At 53.8% G+C, this 22,656-nt stretch overlaps 10 protein-coding genes across 10 annotated transcripts; 5 read left to right on the top strand and 5 right to left on the bottom strand.

The window, feature by feature from the left end:
• Positions 1-1,640: 1,640 nt before the first annotated feature.
• On the top strand, positions 1,641-4,042 carry AYL99_00279 (hypothetical protein; the record flags this gene model as incomplete). Its single annotated transcript, XM_018831795.1, has 9 exons — positions 1,641-1,751; positions 1,808-2,235; positions 2,295-2,348; positions 2,398-2,468; positions 2,528-2,739; positions 2,799-2,905; positions 2,961-3,225; positions 3,307-3,574; positions 3,708-4,042. The coding sequence occupies 9 exons, from the start codon at positions 1,641-1,643 to the stop codon at positions 4,040-4,042; spliced, it is 1,851 nt and encodes a 616-aa protein (XP_018697674.1).
• A 267-nt stretch (positions 4,043-4,309) lies between these two features.
• AYL99_00278 (hypothetical protein) lies at positions 4,310-7,906 on the bottom strand (the record flags this gene model as incomplete). Its single annotated transcript, XM_018831794.1, has 1 exon — positions 4,310-7,906. The coding sequence occupies one exon, from the start codon at positions 7,904-7,906 to the stop codon at positions 4,310-4,312; it is 3,597 nt and encodes a 1,198-aa protein (XP_018697673.1).
• Positions 7,907-8,692: 786 nt separating this feature from the next.
• AYL99_00277 (hypothetical protein) lies at positions 8,693-9,754 on the top strand (the record flags this gene model as incomplete). The annotated part of the gene is made up of 2 exons (XM_018831793.1): positions 8,693-8,939; positions 9,012-9,754. 2 exons carry the CDS (start codon positions 8,693-8,695, stop codon positions 9,752-9,754), a joined length of 990 nt encoding a protein of 329 aa, XP_018697672.1.
• A 1,189-nt stretch (positions 9,755-10,943) lies between these two features.
• AYL99_00276 (hypothetical protein) lies at positions 10,944-12,208 on the bottom strand (the record flags this gene model as incomplete). The annotated part of the gene is made up of 3 exons (XM_018831792.1): positions 10,944-11,180; positions 11,238-11,994; positions 12,048-12,208. 3 exons carry the CDS (start codon positions 12,206-12,208, stop codon positions 10,944-10,946), a joined length of 1,155 nt encoding a protein of 384 aa, XP_018697671.1.
• Positions 12,209-13,133: 925 nt separating this feature from the next.
• On the bottom strand, positions 13,134-14,489 carry AYL99_00275 (hypothetical protein; the record flags this gene model as incomplete). Its single annotated transcript, XM_018831791.1, has 2 exons — positions 13,134-13,148; positions 13,209-14,489. 2 exons carry the CDS (start codon positions 14,487-14,489, stop codon positions 13,134-13,136), a joined length of 1,296 nt encoding a protein of 431 aa, XP_018697670.1.
• A 38-nt stretch (positions 14,490-14,527) lies between these two features.
• Positions 14,528-14,836, bottom strand: AYL99_00274 (hypothetical protein; the record flags this gene model as incomplete). The annotated part of the gene is made up of 2 exons (XM_018831790.1): positions 14,528-14,621; positions 14,772-14,836. The coding sequence occupies 2 exons, from the start codon at positions 14,834-14,836 to the stop codon at positions 14,528-14,530; spliced, it is 159 nt and encodes a 52-aa protein (XP_018697669.1).
• A 216-nt stretch (positions 14,837-15,052) lies between these two features.
• On the top strand, positions 15,053-15,385 carry AYL99_00273 (hypothetical protein; the record flags this gene model as incomplete). The annotated part of the gene is made up of 3 exons (XM_018831789.1): positions 15,053-15,155; positions 15,203-15,287; positions 15,340-15,385. 3 exons carry the CDS (start codon positions 15,053-15,055, stop codon positions 15,383-15,385), a joined length of 234 nt encoding a protein of 77 aa, XP_018697668.1.
• Positions 15,386-15,476: 91 nt separating this feature from the next.
• Positions 15,477-16,589, top strand: AYL99_00272 (hypothetical protein; the record flags this gene model as incomplete). Its single annotated transcript, XM_018831788.1, has 1 exon — positions 15,477-16,589. The coding sequence occupies one exon, from the start codon at positions 15,477-15,479 to the stop codon at positions 16,587-16,589; it is 1,113 nt and encodes a 370-aa protein (XP_018697667.1).
• A 1,064-nt stretch (positions 16,590-17,653) lies between these two features.
• Positions 17,654-19,324, top strand: AYL99_00271 (hypothetical protein; the record flags this gene model as incomplete). The annotated part of the gene is made up of 3 exons (XM_018831787.1): positions 17,654-18,425; positions 18,533-18,613; positions 18,720-19,324. The coding sequence occupies 3 exons, from the start codon at positions 17,654-17,656 to the stop codon at positions 19,322-19,324; spliced, it is 1,458 nt and encodes a 485-aa protein (XP_018697666.1).
• A 492-nt stretch (positions 19,325-19,816) lies between these two features.
• AYL99_00270 (hypothetical protein) lies at positions 19,817-21,682 on the bottom strand (the record flags this gene model as incomplete). The annotated part of the gene is made up of 3 exons (XM_018831786.1): positions 19,817-20,996; positions 21,119-21,495; positions 21,557-21,682. 3 exons carry the CDS (start codon positions 21,680-21,682, stop codon positions 19,817-19,819), a joined length of 1,683 nt encoding a protein of 560 aa, XP_018697665.1.
• Positions 21,683-22,656: the final 974 nt, after the last annotated feature.

Raw genomic sequence — 22,656 nt, 5'->3', positions numbered from 1 at the left:
ATTTCACCTCAAAATGCCGCGCCTAGGCCTTCCTTTCACTGAAGCCAAGCCAGAGTGGGTGGGCATTACCATCATGGTCAGCTTACTCCCATCAGGCAAAGGCTTTCGTATGCACATGGTAATTCTCTCATCATGCAATCCGAGCGCTTTCGTGGGGTGTTCCCGTCCTGATTGTTGGGGGGCATTGCCAAAAACCTTGATGTCGGATATAATGGTTTCCCGATGGAGATCGAGAGCCCTCCTTGTTCGAGTTTCGTCAGGTACAGAGGGCAGGAAGATGCCCCCTCTCATCTGTATCTGTCCATTTATCGAAGCCTCTGGAGGCTTGAGGAATGACGGCGCGCCAAAGGGACCAAGTAGATGTCTTTCACCATGTATTCTGGACAGATCATGTGTATGGACAGGCTTGTCGCTCATGCTGTTGCTCGAGCCCACAAGAGTATCTGCATCGGCTCAACAGAACCAGTTTATAGCCGAGCAAAGTCGAGGGTAGACGGTGACAGGCGAGAACTCCATCATTCGGCACTGCGGTTCGCCTCAGCCTTGTACATTGTGGCCACGTGCTTCTTCTCTTGTCTAGAGTGGCAGTTGACGCAGCAAATGAACAGTAGTGGTGGTGTAGAAGACTCTGTGCTGCCTCGGGAGGTTTGGTGACGCGGCAAGAAAGGAGCTTGGACCATCTCACCACAATGTTGAAATCTGCGAGAAACGAATCATAGGAGGCCAGAATGATACCTCAGAGACAATATAGCCGAGGAGCAAATGAGTACGCGTCTTGACAGCCACTGACGTCTGATTGACGATGTCTCATTTATGTGAATTCTCTGTCACAACGTCAGCCTCATCCCGCTATGTGGATTTCCACGAATTGTGTTCAATCCACCCAATTCAACACCTACTACTATTGAGCAGACGACACTCTGAGATGCTGGAGGGTTTTCAACAGCGGCAGGGAAAGCGGTGACGGGAGACTTGACGGCCAAAGAAATTGAACCTTTGCTTTGTGATGATCGCCTATTCTCACTTGTCACCTTCTTCTGAGTTCCTCCCTGTTGGGAATAAGGTCACCGAGGTGTATGGTCCTCATTCGCAATGACAATGGAGCCTCGGATATGCTATCTCCATAATAGCCCTCGAGACTTACCTCATCAACGACCTGCCCGGGGCTGGGGGTGTTTTTCTCTGCTTTCTGCCTGACAGGAACCTTCCTATGCACTCTCCCGCTCTGCTGACATCCTAAACCGGTCAGTGCAAGGGGGACTCTCAAGTATTTCGAGAGATTCGAAATTAGGTTGATGATGTGCCTTCTACCGATCACGGTGGTCAGCTGTTCCTTGCCGAGCCATGTTCTGTTCCGATCGGGCCTCATGTGAGGGCCATGCTACCTGAAATGACTTGATCTATATCCAACAGGTGTCGAGAGATCTGGTCTGCTTACATGGACTGCGTACAAGAGATGTCCCTGTGGGATGGAACCTGCTGGTACGAGATCCGCCATGCTTCGGACGTTGTTGCTCTAGCGGTGCCTTTATAATAGGTGATGTTCTCAGTCGAGTCAGGTCAAAGCGTGAAGGGGAAATTCTTTGCAGTATCAGTTGCTCTGTTTTCCAGCTTTACGGCTTGGCTGCGCATGAAACATCATGCTTGATACAATCCGAGATGCGCCTGTGGGCCAATTTCTGCGATGGCTGACTCGCAACCGGATACTTCTTTATCCCGACGAGCAGCAGGGCTTCGTGCTCCCCAAGCTTGTGAGTCTACCATCAATCTCCCAGAAGGGACATCCATGAAATGACATACGTTATAGGCATCTGGTACTCCCCTCCAGAAGGAGGTCGCAGCTCCCGACGAGTCTGAGCATGAAACAGATGAACAGGAGAAGAAGACTTCCCAGGCACCTGAGGCCGAGAAAGCAGAGGAAGCAAAGTTCGTGCCTGGGCTGGCAGATTCCGAGAGTGCTGCACCCGCCGGCGAACCGTCAACGCGCCCAACGGAAAGAACAGAGAGAGAAAATGCTTTAGAACCAAGTCTCTCAAGACAACAGAGTCACCCCTTTACAGAAGAGCGTTTCTCACTGGATCAGCAGCTGGAGATTGAAAAGACCCGGAGCAAGCCTATATCATTGCACAAATCCGCCGACGGCACCATCCTCATCGACTGGTACACAACCGACGACCCTGAGAATCCCCAGAACTGGTCACAGTCGAAGAAGCTCTTTGTGTTGGGACAGATATGGTATCATTTCTTCCTCCCCCCCTGTCGATGGCGAAGAATAGCTAAGGTGAGACATCCAGCTTGTACACATTCGCCATGTACGGAGGCTCCAGTATCTACGTCGTGAGTGAAAGGTAAGTCCCCTCCACCTTGGCCTGAACTTGTACACTGACGGACTCCTAGAGGTGTCATGCAGAGATTCGGCGTGGGCGAGGCAGCTGCGGCAATGGGCCTTTCCATGTATGTTATCGGGTGTACGTTGGATCTCTCCCTCCATCTGCCAAAAGATAGCACTGATCACGTTGTTATACAGACGGGATTGGCCCCCTTCTATTTGCGCCCCTGTGTGAGATTCCCGCCATCGGCCGCAACGGAGTCTATACGCCTGCCTTTATCCTCTTCGTCATCATCTGTGTGCCAACGGCTGTGGTTGACAACTACGCCGGTCTGCTGGTACTTCGATTCATCCAAGGCTTTCTGTCCAGCCCTTGCCTTGCAAATGGAGCTGCCTCCGTTGGCGACATGGTAGGTTTCTCTCACTCTATGCATGAGGTGAATACGACAAGAAAACCTAACACCCATAGTTCTCCCTCTTGATGCTCCCCGTGTATCTCTCCTCTTGGACGGCCGCCTGCTTTTGGGGCCCTGCTCTTGGACCAGTCGTCGCGTCGTTCGCCGTCACCGCCGAAGGGTAATTAGTGGCCTTTCCCCCAACATGTGGTCCTCGTTCACCTAACAAAGAACAGATGGAGATGGTCGCTGTGGGAGCTGCTCTGGCTCAGCGCCCCTATCCTGGTCCTCTACCTGATTGCCTTTCCCGAGACCTCGAGCGCCACGATCCTTCAACGACGAGCCGCGCGACTGCGGAAACTCACGGGCAGGACCGACCTGCGGTCCTGGAGTGAGATCGAGCAGGACCACATGAAGTACTCTGAAGTCTTTTTCGATGCCATCATCAAGCCGCTCGAGATCATGATCAAGGACCCTGCCGTTGGGTTCACGAATATCTACGTGAGTGGCCCTTAAAACCACTATTACCAGCCATGTGAGGGCTTGCTTTTCTAACCTGTTCTTGTTGTCCTTCCCCCACAGAGCGCCCTACTCTACGGTGTCTACTATTCCTTCTTCGAGGCCTTCCAGCTGGTCTACATGGGCATCTACGGCTTCAACCTCGGCGAGCTGGGCTTGACCTTTATCAGTATCGGCGTGGCGACCATGGCCGCGGTCGTCGTCTATAATACGTATCTCCTCGTCTACCTTGTGCCTGACATCGTCAAGAACGGCCTGCGAGCACCGGAACATCGGTTGGTCCCTGCACTGTTCGGCGTCTGCACGTTACCTGCAGGACTGTTCCTGTTCGGTAAGCTCGGTCCCACCTCCTCTTTCTCTCTCTGTCTCTCCGCCCTGTCCCATATCAAGTCCCTTCACGATCGTCTGAAAAAGCGAAGAGACACAGACTAACCACATCGTGCCCCTCGCTCCGGCTCATACAGGCTGGACGTCCCGCCACGGCGTGCACTGGATGGTCAGCATGATGGGCGTGGTGATCGTGGTGAGCTCGAACTTCGTCATCTTCCAGTGCGTCTTCGTCTACCTCCCGCTGTCGTACCCGCGCTACACGGCCTCGCTGCTCGCCTCCAACGACCTCTTCCGCGCCCTCTTCGCCGCCGGCTGCGTTGTCTTCTCCCGCCCCATGTTCGCCAACCTGGGAATCGGCCCCGCCAGCAGTCTGCTCGCCGGTCTGTCCTGCGTCGGCCTCGTCGGCATGTTCCTCCTCTGGCACTGCGGGGCGAAGTTGAGGGCCCGGAGCAAGTTCGCGGCGAGTTAGGCTGCACGGACAGGAAGCAAGGGGCACAGACAGCGCCCCGAACGGCCGGAGAATCGAGACCCCAAGAGACCACAGTTACACACTCTCGAGAGAGGAAATGAGATATATGTATATAGATAGTGGAACTCAGCTACCAGAGAGAACCTGCCTAGAATAGCAACCAAAAAGGGTGGTATATACAAAGCTCTGAAGCTTGATTTATATGTGGGCCGTATCTAAAGGGCCCTGGAAGAACAAGAGACGGGAAACGAAGTCCTCCATTACTCCTTACACGGCATCTGCCTCGACAGTTTGTAACGGGACATAATTACCCCGTTCCCTCTCTTGCGCTCGTCTCCTTGTTGCCACGCCTTCAAGTCTGTCGAACATTGCCTCCGTAAACCCTTGGATCCTGCCCATCCAGCCGCCGTTGTTCATCAGTTTCTTTCTCCTCTTCCCTCCAATCATGGGTGCACTGTATCTGTTTCCTTCCATTTTCAGAGCTTCAACAGTCAACCACTTGGGTCTGCCAACCCACCTCAATGCCAACGAACTCAGTGTCACAGAGATGCTGCTGAACATCATGGCGGTGGCGCTCATCAAAGGGGGCATATGGTAGCCGAGCGGCAAGAAGATACCCATAGCAAACGGTAATCCGATAACGTTGTACGCACAGGCCCATATGAGATTGAGCTTGATGCGTCGGAATATGACACGACACAGATGAAGGGCCGTCGGGATATTGAGCAGGTCGTCGGAGCGCATGATCACTATATCTGCGGCTTCGACAGCGATATCGCTCCCAGAGACAAGACCAATGCCGACATTAGCGGTTGCAAGCGCCGGAGAGTCGTTGATCCCGTCTCCAACCATAGCGACGATTTCACCTTGAGACTGAAGGTCGGAGATGATAGATTGCTTTTCACCGGGAGAGACGGATGCACGAATGGATTCTCGGGGTATACCCACTAATTCGGCAATGGAGAGCGCCGTGTTATAGGTATCACCGGTGACAAGGCTGGTGGAAATACCCATTTTGTGCAAGGCAGTGATGGCGGCATGGGCAGTAGGCTTCAGCGTGTCAGAGAGGCCGATATGACCCGCATACTGCCCGTTGATCGCAACGTAAATGGTTGTGATTCCTGTCTTGGATTTACTTCGGCTTGTGGGAGACAGAGCCGCATTGACTGCGTTCTCAACGTCGGCCGGGATATCGATCTTTTTATTAGCCAAAAATGCAGAATTACCGACATAGACCTTGTACTTGGTTTCGTCACCTGGATTGTTGAGCTCAATGATGGCCGACACTCCTTGGCCGACAGTGACGCCGAAGGTGCCGACCTGGCCGGGAAGGCCTTCTTCGACTTCCAAACCAAGTCTCTCCCTGGCGGCAAGAACGATGGATTTCGCAATGGGATGTTCGGATCCAGTCTCAGCGAGCCCGACAAGCGTCCACCACAATTTCTGACGCCATTCATTGGAGCTCCAGAGAGCCGCATAGCTGGTGTCAGCGACGTTGAGTCTTCCAAAAGTCAGAGTACCCGTCTTATCCAAAACGACATGGGTGATACGTGTGGCTGTTTCAAGAGCAGCACCTCCCTTGACAAGAATGCCTTGTTGCGAAGCAGTCCCGGTTCCCACCATGACCGCTGTTGGAGTTGCCAATCCGAGAGCACAAGGACAAGCGAAAACAATGACCGAGATGCAGAGCTTGAGGCAGACCATGAATTTCCCGCCATTCTGTTTGTCCGTAAAGATTTTCGGAGGATTGGGCATGATATGGCTCAAAATCATCCACCCAATGAACGTGATCAGACCGAGAAGGATGATGATGGGGACAAAGTAGCCTGCGACAAGATCTGCCATTCGCTGAATGGGGGCTCTGCTGGTCTGGGCCTCCTGCACAAGATTGACAATCTGGCTCAGTTGCGTGTCCTTTCCCGCACGGGTAACCTTGAAGTCGATCTTGCCGGCACCATTGACGGTACCCGCAATGAGTGTACTACCCTTCTTCTTCTGAATAGGCATAGGCTCACCAGTGACCATGCTTTCATCCACGAAGCTCTCCCCGCGGGTCACGACTCCATCTGCGGGTATTTTGTCTCCAGGTCGAAGAATGACAACATCTCCGACTTCGATAAGCTCGGTAGGAATGGTCTTTTCAATCGCGGAAGGACCCGATGGGCCAGGGCCTGACGGCACTCTCCTCAAATCCGCAGTTGGCATCTTCTCGAGCACCGGAGACGAGGGAGCAGTCCAAGCATCGGCGAGCTTCTCCGCGTACAAGGGGTCCTCATATATGGTTGCCATGCTCGGAGCTAAAGACATCAACTGAGATAGAGCTCTGGATGTCTGGCCCTTTGCTCGATTTTCGAGCCATCTACCAAGGGTGATGAATGTGATAAGCATGGTGCTGGTGTCGAAGATGGTGCTGGGTTTGTTATGAGGAGGTATCAAGACCGCCACAATGACGGCAAAACAACTGAAGAAAAAAGCCGTCGAAGTACCCAAAACAACCAACACATCCATCGTCGGTGACTTGTGCTTCAGACTTTTGTATGCTGAAATGTAAAACCGCTTTCCAATGCCGAATTGTACAGGGACTGTCAGGGCGAAGCAGATAACGTCGCCCAAAAGAAGGCCGGAAATGATCTCAAAGCCTCCAAAATTTATAGACGGAAAGAACATGGGTATAATCATGCTGATCAGAAGCACGGGTATCGCAAAGCCCAATGAAGTAAGGAATGCTTTCTTCCACTCCTGGATTTCTTTTGTTTTGGCGAGGGACTCGAGCTGTGCGTTATTGTCTTCCGAGTCTGCAACCAAGGCGTTGAAGCCAGCGTCCTCGACGACCGCGACAATCATTCGGAGGCCGACGAGGGCAGGGTCGTAGGTAATGGTGGCTCGAGAAGTGGAAAGACTGATTACCGCACTCTTGACGCCAGATAATGCCCTGAGGTTGGTTTCCAGCTCAGTTGCAGTCTGTCCATCCGGAAGACCATAAATCTTGAGTTGCTGAGAAACATTGGTTGAGCTCTGTACATTGGTCTCGGCCTGAGAGGACACAATCTTGGCATCGAATCCGGCATCTTCAATGAGTTCAACGATCTTCTCGGAAGGAAGGGCGACGGGGTCATGGGAGATGACTGCTCGTTCGGCCAGGAGGCTGATGTTGAACTTGATGAGACCCGGAACGTTCTTGAAAGCGCCTTCAACAGAAGACGTGCAGGCTCCACAGGTCATGCCTTCAATGGCTACAGTGGTAGTCCATGTGTGGGATTGCTCATTGACTTCCGCATTCCCGGCTGCAGCCTTGATAGTGTCCTGACGTTTCGAATCGACAATGGTGGCGTCAAATCCTCGATCTTCGATGATTTCGGCCAGTGCATCGGCACTTATGATGCTTGGGTCGTGCTGAACGATTGCCCGCTCCGCCAGAAGAGAAACGCTCATACTCTTCACACCGGGAACATCTTTGAAGCCGGCCTCAACAGAAGAAGTACATGCCCCGCAAGTCATTCCTTGGATGGATATTGTTGTGGTCATGAGCTGGGGTTCTGAATTGGACACTGCGGTCGAAATGGATAGAGGGGGAGGTCTAGGCATGTCGGTGGAGATGACGGTGGCATCGAAGCCACGGTCCTCTATGATCTCTGCGACCTGCTCGGGAGACAACTTTGTCGGATCATGATGTATCACGGCTCTTCCCATCATCAGGCTGACTGATACAGCACCAGCACCCTCGACACCCTTGAACCCTGACTCGACCGAAGAGGTGCAGGCACCGCAGGTCATTCCATCGACTTTGAGGGTTGTGGTGGCCATGTGCGCCGGGCTGGCCGACACTTGCGGCGCCTCATGGCCCCTGTCACTGGCAAGACTCATCTTAACGAACGTTCAATCGGGAAAACCAGCGGCGCTGAAATAGAGGGGGCAGTTATAAACGCATGGTTCGGGGGCACGCGTTCTGGGACCGACTTCGGAGGAGAAAAGGGACTCGAGTATATCGGCGTGGAAGATCGTACGAGAAGCGAGACAGGACTTTAAAAGAGCGTATTGAGGAAACGGACAGCGAAGACAATCAGTAAGCGGCCTTGAAGATAGGCAAACGGACCGACGTGCGTAAAGTCAGGGTGAGACGGGGGGGGTTGAAGCTGAGAAATGCCTTGAGGCGTGCGGATCCAGCGCCTGAAACCGAACAGCGAAAAGCGAAAAGCGCAAAGCGCAAAGCGCCACTATTGACGGATTCGGCCCCAGAGGCTCCTTAATTAGTATCACGCCACCGCTAGCCACCATCGAGGCATCGCAGGGCTGGTGGGCAGCCTCGTCCTGGTCGAGGTCAAGAGAGACTAAACAATAGAGGCATATCTGACCGTAATGGCATTGAACAGCTGTTATGGTAGTTGTTTAGACCTACTGTAAAACAAGTTGCCTGACGGAAGAAGCCTGGCAGTCTTCTTGGCACCAAGACACGTGACAGACGCACCAGCCACATCAGCCACACTAGCCTCAGCCTCAGCCTCGTCAATGCCAAGCTCTAACATCTTCCGCCCGCAGTGACAGCCTCATCTTCGACTTTGAAGCCCGAGTATCAGTCCATCAATCCTCACGCTGTCTTCCACTCTCGTGCGCACTCCTTCTCCCCTCCGCTGCTCCAGATGGTCACCTAAAATGGATCAATCCCAGACAAAAGCCCTCGCTGTGATCCAACCTTTCATTCACCTCGCCACGACTACAAAGACTCCTTCCCCGCGTTTCATTGCTGAACTGATCAAGGGAGCAATCTCGGCTCCTGGGGCGTACATCTTCACCGAACTCCTTTCCGTGCCGGTGATCCAGAGTTTGAGAGGCACGGAAGCAGAACCATGGTTGAAGTTGTTGGAGATCTTCAGTTGGGGGACGTATGAGGAGTACAAAGGTATATACACCTTCAGGGCGATCCAGTGGTGGCAGATGTCGTCAATGTGACCTTATGTGCTGACCTTCATAGCCAATGCGTCTCTACCACCCCTCGACGAAGCTCAGACCTTCAAGTTACGCCAGCTCAGCCTCCTGACTCTGGCCTCGCCGTTCGCCCCGACCAGCAAGAACACAACAGCCGGTCCTTTGACATACCCTGGGCTCCTCGCCTCCCTCCTGCTTTCCACCCCGCAAGACCTAGAATCCTTGATCACACAATCAATCTACTCCGGCCTCCTGACTGCTCGTCTCAGTCCCACGTCATCCCCACCGACCGTACACATCATGTCCGTTGCGCCGCTTCGCGATCTGCGCCCGCATTCCCTTCCAATCCTCTTGCAGATCCTGCAGACGTGGGAATCGCGCTGTGCCTCCGTCGTCACCGACCTGGAAAACCAGATTGCCGCTGTTCGATCGACGGCGCAACAGAGAGCCATGCAAGAGAGGGCACGGCAGACTGAGGTGGACTCGCTTGTCCTCAGCAGTGACCGAGCGCAACAAGCAACAAGTGACAATGGCTTCGCGTCGGAGGCCAGAGGTGGAAATGGACGTGCCAGTCGCGGTCCTGGTCAACGCCCTCCTAGCAAGCGGGATCTTGACCAGCAGATGGAAGGCGAGGGTGACGACGCGGATGATGACTACGAGGAGGGCAAGATGGACTTGGACGAAGGCATCGGTGAGGGTCCCGGTGGATTCCCAGCGTCGGGAACGCGAGGCAAATATGGTTGGGCTTTACGAGGTGCAAAGCGAAACCGCGGACGAGGGTCAAAGTGACTTTGACTTGATCCCTTCGGATCTGTACATTACTCACAATTGACTGGATGATCGAATTGACGGCGTCACTAGGAAGTGGCACAACCCGAGTGACCCAAGAGATTCTGCCTGGGACAACATAGCTGGGCAGAGCCCGCAGAATCGAGAAAGATGCCAACACGAATCGAAGTCGAATTTCAGCAACTGAAGCACACCAATTGTACGGTTTGGCCTACTGTTGCTCTCGCTCAAGAGCGACGAGACCCAGTGGCCCTGCGCGATGTATTCTCACGACCATATATATGCCACGACGCGACCAGAGAGCGAGCGGCCCGATGGAATACCGACGTGAGGAGCTTGGGCGGATAGTCTTGAGAGGCTTTCATCAGGAGCTCGTCTTCTACGCACCCGAAGCCCCCCTAGAGCTGATCAACACGAGGGTGGAAGGGACAGACAATATGTCTCGCGAAACATTAGACGTGATAAATGACAGCGATTCAATACAAAGCATAACGAACTTCGCTCCAATCCATCTACTCTGCTCTAGGCTACTATACCCTAACCTACCCTGTCCAAATTCTTATCCTATTTTATCCTATCCTTTCCGGTCCAGGTCAGTCCCCGTCTGCCACATGCAGCCCCGGGACAAGGCGATCCGGCAATCCGGCGCGTAAAATCTCCAGTGTACTACGAACATAGATAGGTATCATATACAGAAGGGGCGGTCGAACCAAGTTGAATCAACTCTCAATGGATGAAATTCTCGCATATGAACGGGCCCATGTGTCCAGCCAGTCTCTGCATAACTAACAGAATACATTTCCAAGCTCCATGTGTCCTTTCCTGTGTTTGTTGATCCGCTTGCTCGCTGGCCCAGCCTGGGGCGTTGTTGTGTTGCGAGCTGTCGTCGTACCTGTAAAGAACGTTTCGCCGCGTCTGCAATCCACTGTTATCTTCCAGTGTTGGACCATGTTTCATCGTTTTTGTTGCAGTTAGATCGATGGCTGCATGTTGCCTGTTCACAATGGCAAAACTCTCCCCAACGCCATTTGTTCCCTTAGAAAACAGAGCCCGAATCTGCTTGCTCACTGCTTCGCTGGACATGGAGCATTGAACCACCCACTCCCCCACCGTTCTTCAAGAACACTGAACGCCGAAGCAACCATTGTCATTGTACATCACTGCTAACTCATCACAGTCCCACCAACCCCTAGAATCTTGTGCCCGGTACAAATATGAACAAGACACTCAACGCCACCGCCGCTGCCGTAAACATCAAGAATGCAATGGTCGCTCGCGTCAGAAGCAGTCGACGCACAAACGGCTCCCTGACGCGAGACCAGTTCATCCATGTGTATTCACTAAATCCCAGGTAAGCGGCGACGATGTCGAGCTTGTATTGATAGGAGACGAGGAAGTAGCAGCCGATGGTAAAGGGAAGGATAAGCTGAATACTTTGGTCAGTGGATTCAACGATGGTGAAGCTGAGAGAAAGCATGCTTACCCAGCAGCGAGTGGCCCTCGACCTGTCCCTCAGAATCATGTAATAGCCAGCCCAAAACCCGGCCATCAAGCTCGCCAGGCCAATAGCCAGCCTGATCAACACACTCAACGGGACCAAATTTCCCAGAGCCTTGGCCTGCAAAAACCCCGGGAACGCGTCCCTCTCCATTGCTTGGAAGACGTAGTCCTTAGCATCGTCAAACACCTCGGGATCGTCTCGTCCTTCCTCCTCAATTGCCCGAATAATCCTGTTCAGCATGGTGTCTGGCAGAACTATTTCTCGCTCCGATCCCGGCAGGACAAAGGTGTAGAGGATCTTCTCCGCACTGGCTTTAATGTCGGCCCTAGCGACACTATGCCCGGGAGAATTCGAGTCCGTCCGCACTTCAGGGGTGGAGTAGGTCGGTTGTGGCAGTTCTGAAGGCGAGGGCCGGTCACCGGAGGGGCGGCTGAGGTTTCTTGAATTTGCAGACCCCAAGCTGTGGGAAGGCGAGTGATCGGTAGCACCACCTTCTCCTCTGCTTCGGGGTGGCTTGACCCCTGCAGCGGCACCTCCGTTGTCTGATCTTAAGATGGCAGACACCCTTGACTCTTGGCCGCTCTTTCTCGGGTCGACTCCTTCCAACTCAAATTGTTCGAGCATCGCAGAAGATCTTTTGCTGGTAGTCTTTTCCATCTCGGGCGTGTCGACGAGCATCGAGCGGCGCAGTTCTCGGACATAGTGACGACACAAGGACATGTGTTGAGATACATCGAGCCTGTTGAATGGGTCAGTATTGACTGAAGCCTCGGGATCGGGCCGAAAACATACCAGAAGTCCAGGTAATCCACGGAGCGTTGCTGGTCGCGCATGTAAATGTAGAATGAAAACAAATCGACCGGTGCCAGTGTCCTTCTTCCCAAAACCTCCATCAACGTGGGTAGTCGGTTGCGGACCTCGACATCCTCACCCCGGCTCCCTGGATGTGCCATTGCGTTTATTGACAGCGCGAGGCGCGCAGAAAACTGATTCAATCGCGGTGTCGCCCAGAGGTGTCGGGAGCAACGAGTCGCGACGTCGTCCGAAGGGGAAGCGGTCAGTTGCAATCGCTGCACTCTGCTTTCAGCAAATGGACTTCGTCTCCGTATGTGACTTTGGTGTTTTTGAAATGGAGAAGAAGTGACGTGAGGACTAAGTTACGGGGTCGCGAGTGGGAGGCTGGTGGACCTTGGATTACATGGTGGACATGGTGGGCAAAGGGACGGTAGCGAGCGTGTCGAAGTGAAATCAGCGAGCGAAGAAGTGGTGTACAGGTTCAGCAAGACCTGGGCCGTTTGGTCGCGGGCTCGTCTCGTCTCGGTTGAGGTCGAGATGGTGGGTGCATCATGAGAAAAGCAGGGAAGGGAGCGAGCGACCTTTGACGACGGAACCTTGAATTGGCTGCGACCGGGGCAACCCCCTGCATCCCCCTGGGACACATCTGATTGGTTCCTCAACTGCTCCGAACAATCTGCAGGTTCCCGAAGTCAGTCTTTGCTGGCAGCCACTCGGCCACACAACTTGCACATGGCAGTTCATCGTCTAATCACGAATAAATTATCTGTGTCATGGAGTACCTATTGTTGCTGGTAACTCAGAGTTTGCAATTCCGCTCGTTGGAACCTGCAGACGTGTCTTTCATGGTGTCACTGGGGAGAAGAGTACTACTTATGTTCTGTCGTTTCCGTCCCCGTTGTCGTGTCTTCATGATCAGGATCATCCAATTGATAAAACGCCTGTGATGCAGCCTGGGTATCATCTAATATGCAAGCAGAAATCAAGCAAGACCATCATGCCAAGTCATCGTCCACCCCTCACCACCCAAATCCGCCCAAGTGAACGCCATCCCCAAGAGATAGTCGGTCGAAAATTAGGTGCTTATTCCGCCAGGTGCTATAGACGCCATGTCAGTGTTTCGGAACTCCGATCCATTGTCAGATTATAACCACTCACCGACCATTCCGGGATATTTTTGATCTGTTGCCACATGAACTTTTCCAGCTTGTTCGCACTCTTAGCGTATGGTGTCGTTTCGTTGTTATAGCGCCGGCAGTTGTCGAAAATGAGTTTGGCGTCCTTGATGAAATCTTCCGGCCTGGGGTACAGGTCATTCTGAAGCCGTTCCTCCATTGTCGACAGGTCCATCGGCTCCTTGATGACTTCATAGTAATCGGGGACCTCGTCCTTGTTGACCGGCTGGGCAAACGGCCAGGCCGCGGTGTGGTTCTGCATGTCATTGAGCAAGTGAAGAAGCTGGTTGTAGTTCGGACCATGTCGAGGTTGTCGGGAGAGTTCATCCATCGAAGGAGACCACCCAGACTCTTTGATTGCTGGAATCGACATGGGGTCTATCTCGACAATGCCATTCTTCCATTGTGCTGGTGGTGGATGAACGATGTGGGACTTGCTCACTGCTCGGATCTTGGCCATGACTGCCTCTTTCTGCTTCTGGAGCATTCGAGGAGCCTGGAGATAGCGAATTTTGGGCAACATGCTACATTGCATGATTGTGCCTCCTTCGTAGTCTTTGATATACCCCATCCAGATCGACTTCTCCAGGGTGATCTCTTTGGTAAAGCCCTGCTTCTTGAAGTACCCAATCGCATAGTTGTCGGCGTAAGTGAGAAAATACATGATCGGCGAAGTGGCTTTGACATAGTCTTTCAAGTGCGCCATCAGATGAGCCCCGTAGCCCTTGACTTGCTGATCCGATGAGATCGCGCAAAAGACGATTTCCGCAAACCTTCTTGAGTTAAACGGTCGGTAGGTGATGCCGCCAACGACCTCGAGAGGCTGCTTGACAATGGCGATTGATAAATGTGTTTTGTCGTATACAAGGCGAGCGATGTAGTCCTTGGGCATTTTCGGCAGTTGTTTCTGAAAGATGCATTTCAACCCCGTCAAAATAATGTTACTTTCCCTCGAGTTGTCATTGTTGACCACCCTGAACTCAATAAGTCCCTGTTTCTCTTCGACGACCGCCGGCTTCTCGGGAAAATCGACGGGGGTAGGGGTGATGGGAGGATCGTTGTCGGACTGCTCACAACAGAGATTAGTCTCGATTGTCTTCAATGCAGGACGCTCAGCCTGGAAGTTCCAATGATGAGGAATGCCGTAGTCCTCAAGATATGAGAGGGATATCGTTGACACCGAGTCTGTGGACGTGTTTGATACGAAGCGATACAAGTTATCGTCAGGCGGAAAGGTTCCTGCCCTGGGAGGGTTGAAAGGCATGATGACAGATGTCTGGGAAAAGAAATAAGTTTACCTCTTCATGCTTGATACCATCCTCCAGCACCGGCGATTCGGTTCTGGCCTTTTTGGAGCGTGAAGATGCCGCATCCTCGGAGGCCTTCCTCTTCGTATCTGCGTTGTGCAGGGTCAGTAATTTGTGAAGGCATCATTCTGCCGCACCCAGGGGGAGGGGCTAGGGGGGCGCTCACGTTCACCGTTTATAGGCGCCATCGAGGCAACTCCGATACCCTGAATATAGTGAAACAGTCCCTTATATGATACGTCTTGAGGTTGTAGAAGAGGGCGTTGCCGCAGTCCAGCTTCAGCACCGAGTTGTCATCAGCCATGAAGTCGTGAGGCGATTTCGGCCGCGGCTGAAGGACGCCGTGAGGATCATTTCCATATATAGCTTAGCGCATTTCCTCGGAAATCCTTCCTGAAATAGACTCATTGGTGTCGCGTCGTCTTTTCGGGGAGACCACCTTGCACCTGCGAACATTGTGATATACATCAGACCAAACCCCTAAAGCAGTGTCCGTTCGACCGCCTTGCTGCTCACCTCAATGTCGCTCTACGAAGTCTGGCAAGCAGCCGCAGGCAGCCCTTTCCAGCCTACGGTCGGCAAGGAAAGCCAGTTGACCGTTGGATTGTTTCTGTTGCTCATTGGTAAGACTGCTCTTGCGTGCACAAGGGACTTCTTCTGACTTGTGCAGGGGTGATACTTACTGGTCTCTTCGCGTTGAACAAATCTCCTCTTTCAATACCTATCTTCGGAATACCTGCCTCCCTGGCATTTGGGTGCGTGCAGGAGAAAGACGACCGCTTGACATGAATGTTAACACAACAATAGGTTCGGGGCAGTCTATGCAATCTGTGGATTTGGTGTTTATGTTTAAGACTCTGTCGACCATTCTCTGGCTTTACCTCTGCATACCTGGATCAACAACCGCGGAGATTTAGCTTGCCTGAAAGGATACAGTTGTTGAAATGTCCGGCCCTCCCATATTCACTGCAGTATCTACATCTGCTAGGCAGTTGTATCTGTTGCTTCGGTGCATTGCCTTCTCCCAGCGGGCGGAGGTCGAGATCACCCAACAAGGAATCAAATTCTCTGTCGAGGAAGCTCGAGTCGTCCAAGGCCTGACCTTTCTCGACAAAGCCCTGTTCTCGTCGTACAATCTGAGACTCACAGATGAAAATCATTCGCTGCCCACCTTTTCAGTCTCAATTGTTGCTCTTCTTGAAACACTCCAAATATTTGGCATCGCTGAAGCTTCCACCTCAGCTCGTAATCCCTACGGTGGATTTTCATCGTCGTACGGAAACGCCTTCAACACCCCGGCTCTGGCACTCGGAGGCACATGTCGAATTTCATACCAAGAGGCTGGCGCACCGCTCACTATCACCATTCAGGAGGGATCAGTCACCACAACATGTGAGATGAACACATACCAAGCTCATGATGAGTATGGTGACGATGGCGGAATCCCTTTGGACCGGAACGCGCTTTGTTTGAAAGCCATCATGCGGAGTACTTGGCTGAGTGATGCCATTGGAGAGCTCTCAGGTACCAACCCAACTGTTCTTGCGATCAACGCGTCAAGCCGCTCTGCTCCTTTCTTTTCATTAGAGGGTGAAGGGGGTCCATTTGGCGATAGTACTGTGGATTTTATGCCCGAGTCGAAGCACGAGCCTACTCCCAGCGGACCGAGAGCAAAGAAGCAGCCCTTGGTCACGGAAACATTTTCGGTGGTTGCACCATCTGGAAGCCACGGCAGGGTCTGCCAGAAATACAAGTTCGACATGATCAAGAGGGCGGGGAGGGCCATGGCCTTGGCCAGCAAAGTCAGCATTCGTCAAGATCAACAAGGAGTACTTAGCCTGCAGTTCATGATTGACTTGGGGGACGGTGCTAATGCCGGCCTACGACGAGATGACGGTACGGCCGTCAATGCACCACCTACACCTGGCAGTGTCGCGTTTGTTGATTTTAGATTTGTTCCACTCCTGGATGATGACGAGGAGGCCGGAAGCAGTGCCGAGCTTGAGGATGAAACGTCTGAAGACCTGGACCTGGAACCAGACAATGGAAGTCCTTGATCCAACCCATGACCAGGGCTTTCACATGCAACGTCTATAGTTGTCTGGATTGCCTCTCTGGTTTGTACCTTATCTCTTCGATTTACTTTTCAAATAACGTCTCTTTTCTTTCACTTTCAACAAGCTGTACCTTTACTTTACTTGCCAAAACACTTCACCATCCATTCAGCTTCCACCACAAATAGTAGGCCCGTGGACAGAGGAGTCTCATTTCTTTGGCCGCCCTACAGTCAAGGAACACCGTCACCGTAGACGCCGAGGATCAACAGCCAAGCGAGATGCCAAGTCGGTGGACGGACAAGCCCTACTATTTGGAGGTCAAGCCAGAAACGGCCTCGTGAAGACAGTTGGCCACATGGTTACGATCCAGGGCCATGTGTTTCTGGTTTACATGGATCAGGAGGACGAGGCTCAGTTGGTGAAGCTGGAAGACGCAGTCGAGCAGGCGTGTCAAGGCACTAGGCGAGTGGGTGAATGAAGGATCCAAGACACGATCTTGAGAAATCTGAAGTTGGGAAATAGATTGGTCGTGAGAGAGCTCTGCCTCAGATACAACACGTATTGGCCTCTGATCTGCTCACCGAAACCGACTAGTCAATTGCCTGCTCCGTGCCTCTGAGAATGCTTCTGACAAGGCTTGATCTCCTTGCCTCCAGCGGTTCCCATATGGTAGTTACCTTGTCGTAATTAACTACCTATTAATGGGGGTTCTTAGCCCACTAGCCAGGCTAGACCACTATTTGTCGGCTATCTAGGAAACCAGCAGGGGGTGAGTGGGCTAGTGTAGGGTAGGTACCCAGTATTCGTTGCTGGTGGTCCCTATTACGTAGTTCTTGACTAAGCGCCCCCAGATCGGAGTGGACAACGCCCGCCACTCGACCGGCCAGATGGCCGCGCCGGTGGCCCAACATCGCCGGGGGCAAAGAACCTTAACCAACGTCATCCATATACAACTTGCTGTACCTCCACATCAAATCTGCAGGGATGAAAATGTCCGATTTGATCTGCCCTTCTTCATCTCTCATCCTGTGCTGCCGCCAACGTCCTCTATCTTTACTACTATCATGGCTGCTGTCGACCCGGCCGACGACGACGACGACGCCCGTATGCAGCGCATGGCTTCCAACAACCCGGCCATGACGTTGCCGGCCAGCCAGAAGATCTCGCGACCAGACCTCAACCAGCTGCGTTCGCGAAGTAGCACGACACACACCCCGAAAAAACACAAGCACCGCTCCGACCCATCCGGAGATAGCGAGTCCATCACCAGCAGTATGTCGAACATGCCCACCTCATCAACGCCGCCCAACGACGATGCCCGACTCCCCTCCAAATACGACGTGGGCTGGCGGCGCGTGGTGCGCAACTTCTCGCCATCATGGTTCAGCGTGACGATGGGCACGGGCATCTGCTCGTTGCTGCTGATCGCGATCCCGTTCCAGGCGCGCTGGCTGTACTGGCTGTCGGTCTTCTTCTTCGCACTCAACGGCGTGCTGTTCAGTCTGGCCCTCGCTGCCTCCTTGCTCCGCTACACCCTGTACCCGGCCATCTGGTCCGTCATGATCGCCGACCCAAACAACTCCCTCTTCCTGGGCACCGTCCCCATGGGCTTCGCCACGCTGATCGAGAGCTGGATCTTCCTCTGCTGTCCCTATTGGGGATACTGGAGCGTCTGGGTCGCCTGGATTGCTTGGATGGTCGATTCTGTCGTGGCCGTGGCCGTGACCGTGTCTCTGCCCTTTTTGCTCATGAGCCAGCGCGACTCCCAGGGCCTGGACAGGATCACTGCCGCGCAGTTGTTACCCATCGCGAGCACCATTGTTGCTTCGGGCGCCGGTAGGTTATCAGATTCCTCCCTTCGGAAATCTTGAGACTTCGAAGCCGGTGCCTGTGCCGTTTGTCAACTCGAGGAGAACCCATGATGCTGACAACGTGCTTTCCAGGAAGTGAAATTGCCGAACTGCTCGATTCCCCGAACCACGCCCTGGGCACGCTGACCACCTCGTATGTGATGTGGGGTATGGGTAAGTGTACCTTTTCATGACTTCCATATCGATGGGGAGAAATTCTTCTACTCGACTCATCATTCGTATACTCTCTCCTTTTGCCTGTACTAACGATCCCAAACAGCAACCCCCCTCGCCATCACGGTGCTGGTCATGTACTACCAGCGTCTGGCACTACACAAACTGCCACCACGCGAAGTCGTGGTCTCGTCGTTCCTCCCACTCGGTCCCCTCGGCATGGGCGGCTACACGATCATGTACCTGGGCAAAGTGTCACGGGCGGTGTTTCCACGGGCGGGCATCTTCCACGCCGTCAACCTCTCCGTGGCCGCCGGCGACATTGTCTACGTGCTGGGCTTCTTCGTGGCGCTGATCATGTGGGGGTTTGGCTTGTGCTGGTTGGTGTTCGCACTGGCGACCATCTACGCCACGCGCCCGTTCCCCTTCAACATGGGCTGGTGGGGGTTTACGTTTCCCTTGGGCGTCTACGCCATCTCCACCATGACCTTTGGCGTCGAAATGCCCAGCCTGTTCTTCCGCGTCTTGGGCACGATCTTCGCCACCGCCGTGATTCTGCTGTGGTGCGTCGTCGCGGCGGGGACGGCCCGGGGAGCCTGGTCCGGCCAGCTCTTCTACGCCCCGTGCTTGCGGAATTTACCGGGCCAAAGCGACGACGAGAAGAAGGACGATGAGTCGATGATCGACAAGGAGAAAGCGCCGAGGAATTGATTCTGGAAACAAACGCCTATTTTCCATGTGTATATATGTGTGTTCATGTCTGTGCTTGTATCTTTGCATCTTCCCACTTGGGTGACGAGTCTAAGAAAACCCCAGTTTGGTTATGGAACAGGTGGGTGGGTGACTGGGCAGCGGGCGTAAAGTCATGGCTGGCCTTGGGATAATCAGAGCTCAGAGTCGCTGCTTCACGAGTTTCAGATGATAGCCCTTTGGAAATAGCATATAATGGACCCATCCCCTTGAGGAACCAAAACAAGACTATGTATGGGCACCGTGAAGTTCTGCCGGTAATTACCAAGGACCAAAAAGGACCAACAAGCTCGACTCCGACACGCTATGGGGTCGGGCTTCGTGTTGTTGACTTTTCTCTGGTCCCCTTGTCTGTATAGTAGATATACCCGACCTCGAATACGAGAGCATCCTTCTGTCTGTCGAGAGTCTACCTGCATGGAGACGTAGAAAATATATGTCCTCCTGGCGTGCCTAATAGTATAACGCGGTCTGCCACCAGGCGCAGCGGCGATTGGCGTCCGGGTCCGTCATGTGTGTGATGCCGGTAACATTGAGGACCGTCTCCACCGATTTGGGCCCGTAGAGCGGAAAGACTGGCACACCGGTCCCGTTGGCGCTGCCGGTCTGGACGAAGTCGATGATATACCGCTGCAACTCCTGGGCGACGGAGGCCACCACGCCCGTGCCGTTAACCACGCCGTTGAAGAACGTGTACGGCACGTCCTGGCCGTGTAGGGCCGGCGGCACCGCGAACTGGTACTCGGACACGTTGGCGCCGTAGGCCTTACCTAGGAAGTTGACGTTGCACGTGAAGAAGCCCTCTTGAACGATCAGCGTCGCGCGCTCCGTCGCCGTGCTGTACGGCATCGACCCGTCGTACGTGGCCGGGTACAGCGTATTCAGCAAATAATCCACCATCGAGTCGGAAATGTCCGGCAGCGAGAGCCGCAGCCAGGTGGCCTCGTCGGCGTTGGTGCGCAGCCGCGGGTCGCTGAACAGGGGGCCCTCGTTGGTGTTGTGGCCGGCCAGCACCTTGAGCGTGTTAGCGAACTGGCCCCGTGCCAGCAGCCGGCCGGGCTGGTCGGGCACGAAGTTGCCGTCGACCACGGGTCCGTAGGTGAACCCACCGTAATTGGACATGCCGATTTGTAGGGCGTTGGCCGCCATCACGGCCGCGGACGACAGGTTGCGCGCCGCCTCGATCGACGTCACGTTGCACAGGGCAAGGAACGCCTGCGTAACGTTTTCCTTCTGGAAGTTGCTCGAGACCGGGAGCCAGGCGCCCGACTGGGGGATTGCCTGCTGGAACGGCACCGGCTTCAATCCGCCATAGGCGGTCATCTGGTGAATGACTGATCCGCCGCCGGCAGACTCGCCCATGATGGTGACGCGGTTTGGGTCTCCTCCAAACAAATGGATGTTGGTCTGAATCCACTCGAGCGCGAGTCGTTGATCGTACAGACCAGCATTCGACACGCCGCCCTCGGCGGCTTCGAGCGTGGGTCCAGAGAGCCAGCCGAATGCTCCGAGTCTGTAGTTCAACTCGACGAACACAATTCCATCTGATCCGTTGGCCTGGCTGGTGTGAATGAGACCGGCCGGATTGCCGGATCCAGCCTTCTGGCCGGCCGTATACCCGCCTCCATATATCCTGCGAAGGTCAGGTTAGCCACATCGATCTGTGCACTATCATAAGAGGCATCCCCCAAAACATTTAGATCTCAACAGGGCAAACTCCAGAACTATGCACCAGAAGACAATAACAAAACTCACCAGACAAGCACGGGAACGCCGTTGAATCCATTCGTCTTATTTTGAGCCTTGTCAAACACAGACTTTGGAGTAAACACGTCGAGGAACAGGCAGTCCTCCTTCACCCTTGGGTCGGGCGGAGATGGCGCTGGCGGGTTGGCTTGGAGCTGGGCGACGACCGCGCTGTAGTTGAATGGCTTTCCTTCCGCGAAGGCGGTGGTAAATGCCTCCGCGATGGGGAGCCAGTCTGGATCGGCTTGAGGGCAGATGGCGCCGACACTGCCGTCTTGTACCGTCGTGTTGCGACCCGTCGGAGGAACAGGAGCGGCAAAACGAAGTTTACCCACCGGTGGCTGGGCGAAGCGGATGTTGCTGAAGTTGTAGACTTGACCTGTAGACTGTGATCAACGGAGCCAGCTCAGTCAACTTTGTTCTCGTGAGTTGGTGTAGATGGCATACGTTGAAAGAAGACGCTTGCTGGATTTGGTATCCCAAGTCGACCTGAGGCAGACCTTGCGCGCTGACCATCCCCCAGAGACCCCAGCAGCTGGACCACAGCCAGGCAAGTGTGAGAGTTGAAGGCATCATGGCTCTGAAGCTTTGACCGAGGTGCTAATACGTGAAGAGCCCTCCGAATCGTTCAGAGGAGCGGAGCAGAGGAGAGATACCCGCTCTGAAGGAAGCCCCTCCACGACGTTATTATAGCCAGGTTTCCCTGGGTCGACTAACCACGATAACATCCTTACACGCACGTCCACATCTGGTTACACCTCGGTGTAACTGATGTTGTCGGCGCGGGGTTCCCTTGCGAGCTTTGACGCTGGTTATTGAGTAAAACCTCCGAGTGACATGGTCCCGGCAGTTGAAGGACGCATCAATCGACACGCTACGATCGGTGTGGATCTAGGATCGGTTAACACGGCGTGCGCAGGTCTCTAGCGGAATGACTAGAATGGGATATTCGAGCAGGCAAGCGAAATATACCTACCCCGCGTTGACGGAGTTGGTTTCGAGATGCGCCTTCGGGACGGAATCTGGAATTCCCAGAGCCTTTGAGACGTGGACTGCATCGTACTAGAACGGAGGCGGTCAAGAGGACGTGCACCGTAAGAGCTTGATTGATGGATTTTGTCCGGAAGCTGGCACCGGTTTAGCCTGTGCACGGCTGGCACTAGGAAGTCAATGACGTTGACATGGGCACCAGGTCGAGGAGGAGGGGGGTGGCAAGAGCAGCGTTGGCTGTGGGCAACAGGAGTGAAAGAGAACCTCGGTTGGAATGCTTATGCACGTATATATCGGCAGGCCTACTCCCTGCATACAGTCAATGGACTGAATAGTGGTCGAGGACCTACCAATATGAATGGAAAGGTGGGACATATAGAAGCATGCCAGAACTCGACCCACAGCGGAGAGGCTCTGAAGCATGGCGAAAGCTTGGTCAGCCAGCCACGCCGAGATTCTGGGGTTATGCTTTAGATAGACCGCGATGCATGCGAGTGGCTGACGTTTTTCTGAAGTGGCGGTAGAACTATCCCTCTGAGTCGGCAATGCAGCACGAG

This window comes from Fonsecaea erecta (genome assembly GCF_001651985.1).
Source record: "Fonsecaea erecta strain CBS 125763 chromosome Unknown Scaff1, whole genome shotgun sequence".
Lineage (NCBI taxonomy): Eukaryota > Fungi > Ascomycota > Eurotiomycetes > Chaetothyriales > Herpotrichiellaceae > Fonsecaea > Fonsecaea erecta.
This window is presented reverse-complemented; position numbering and strand designations above follow the sequence as displayed.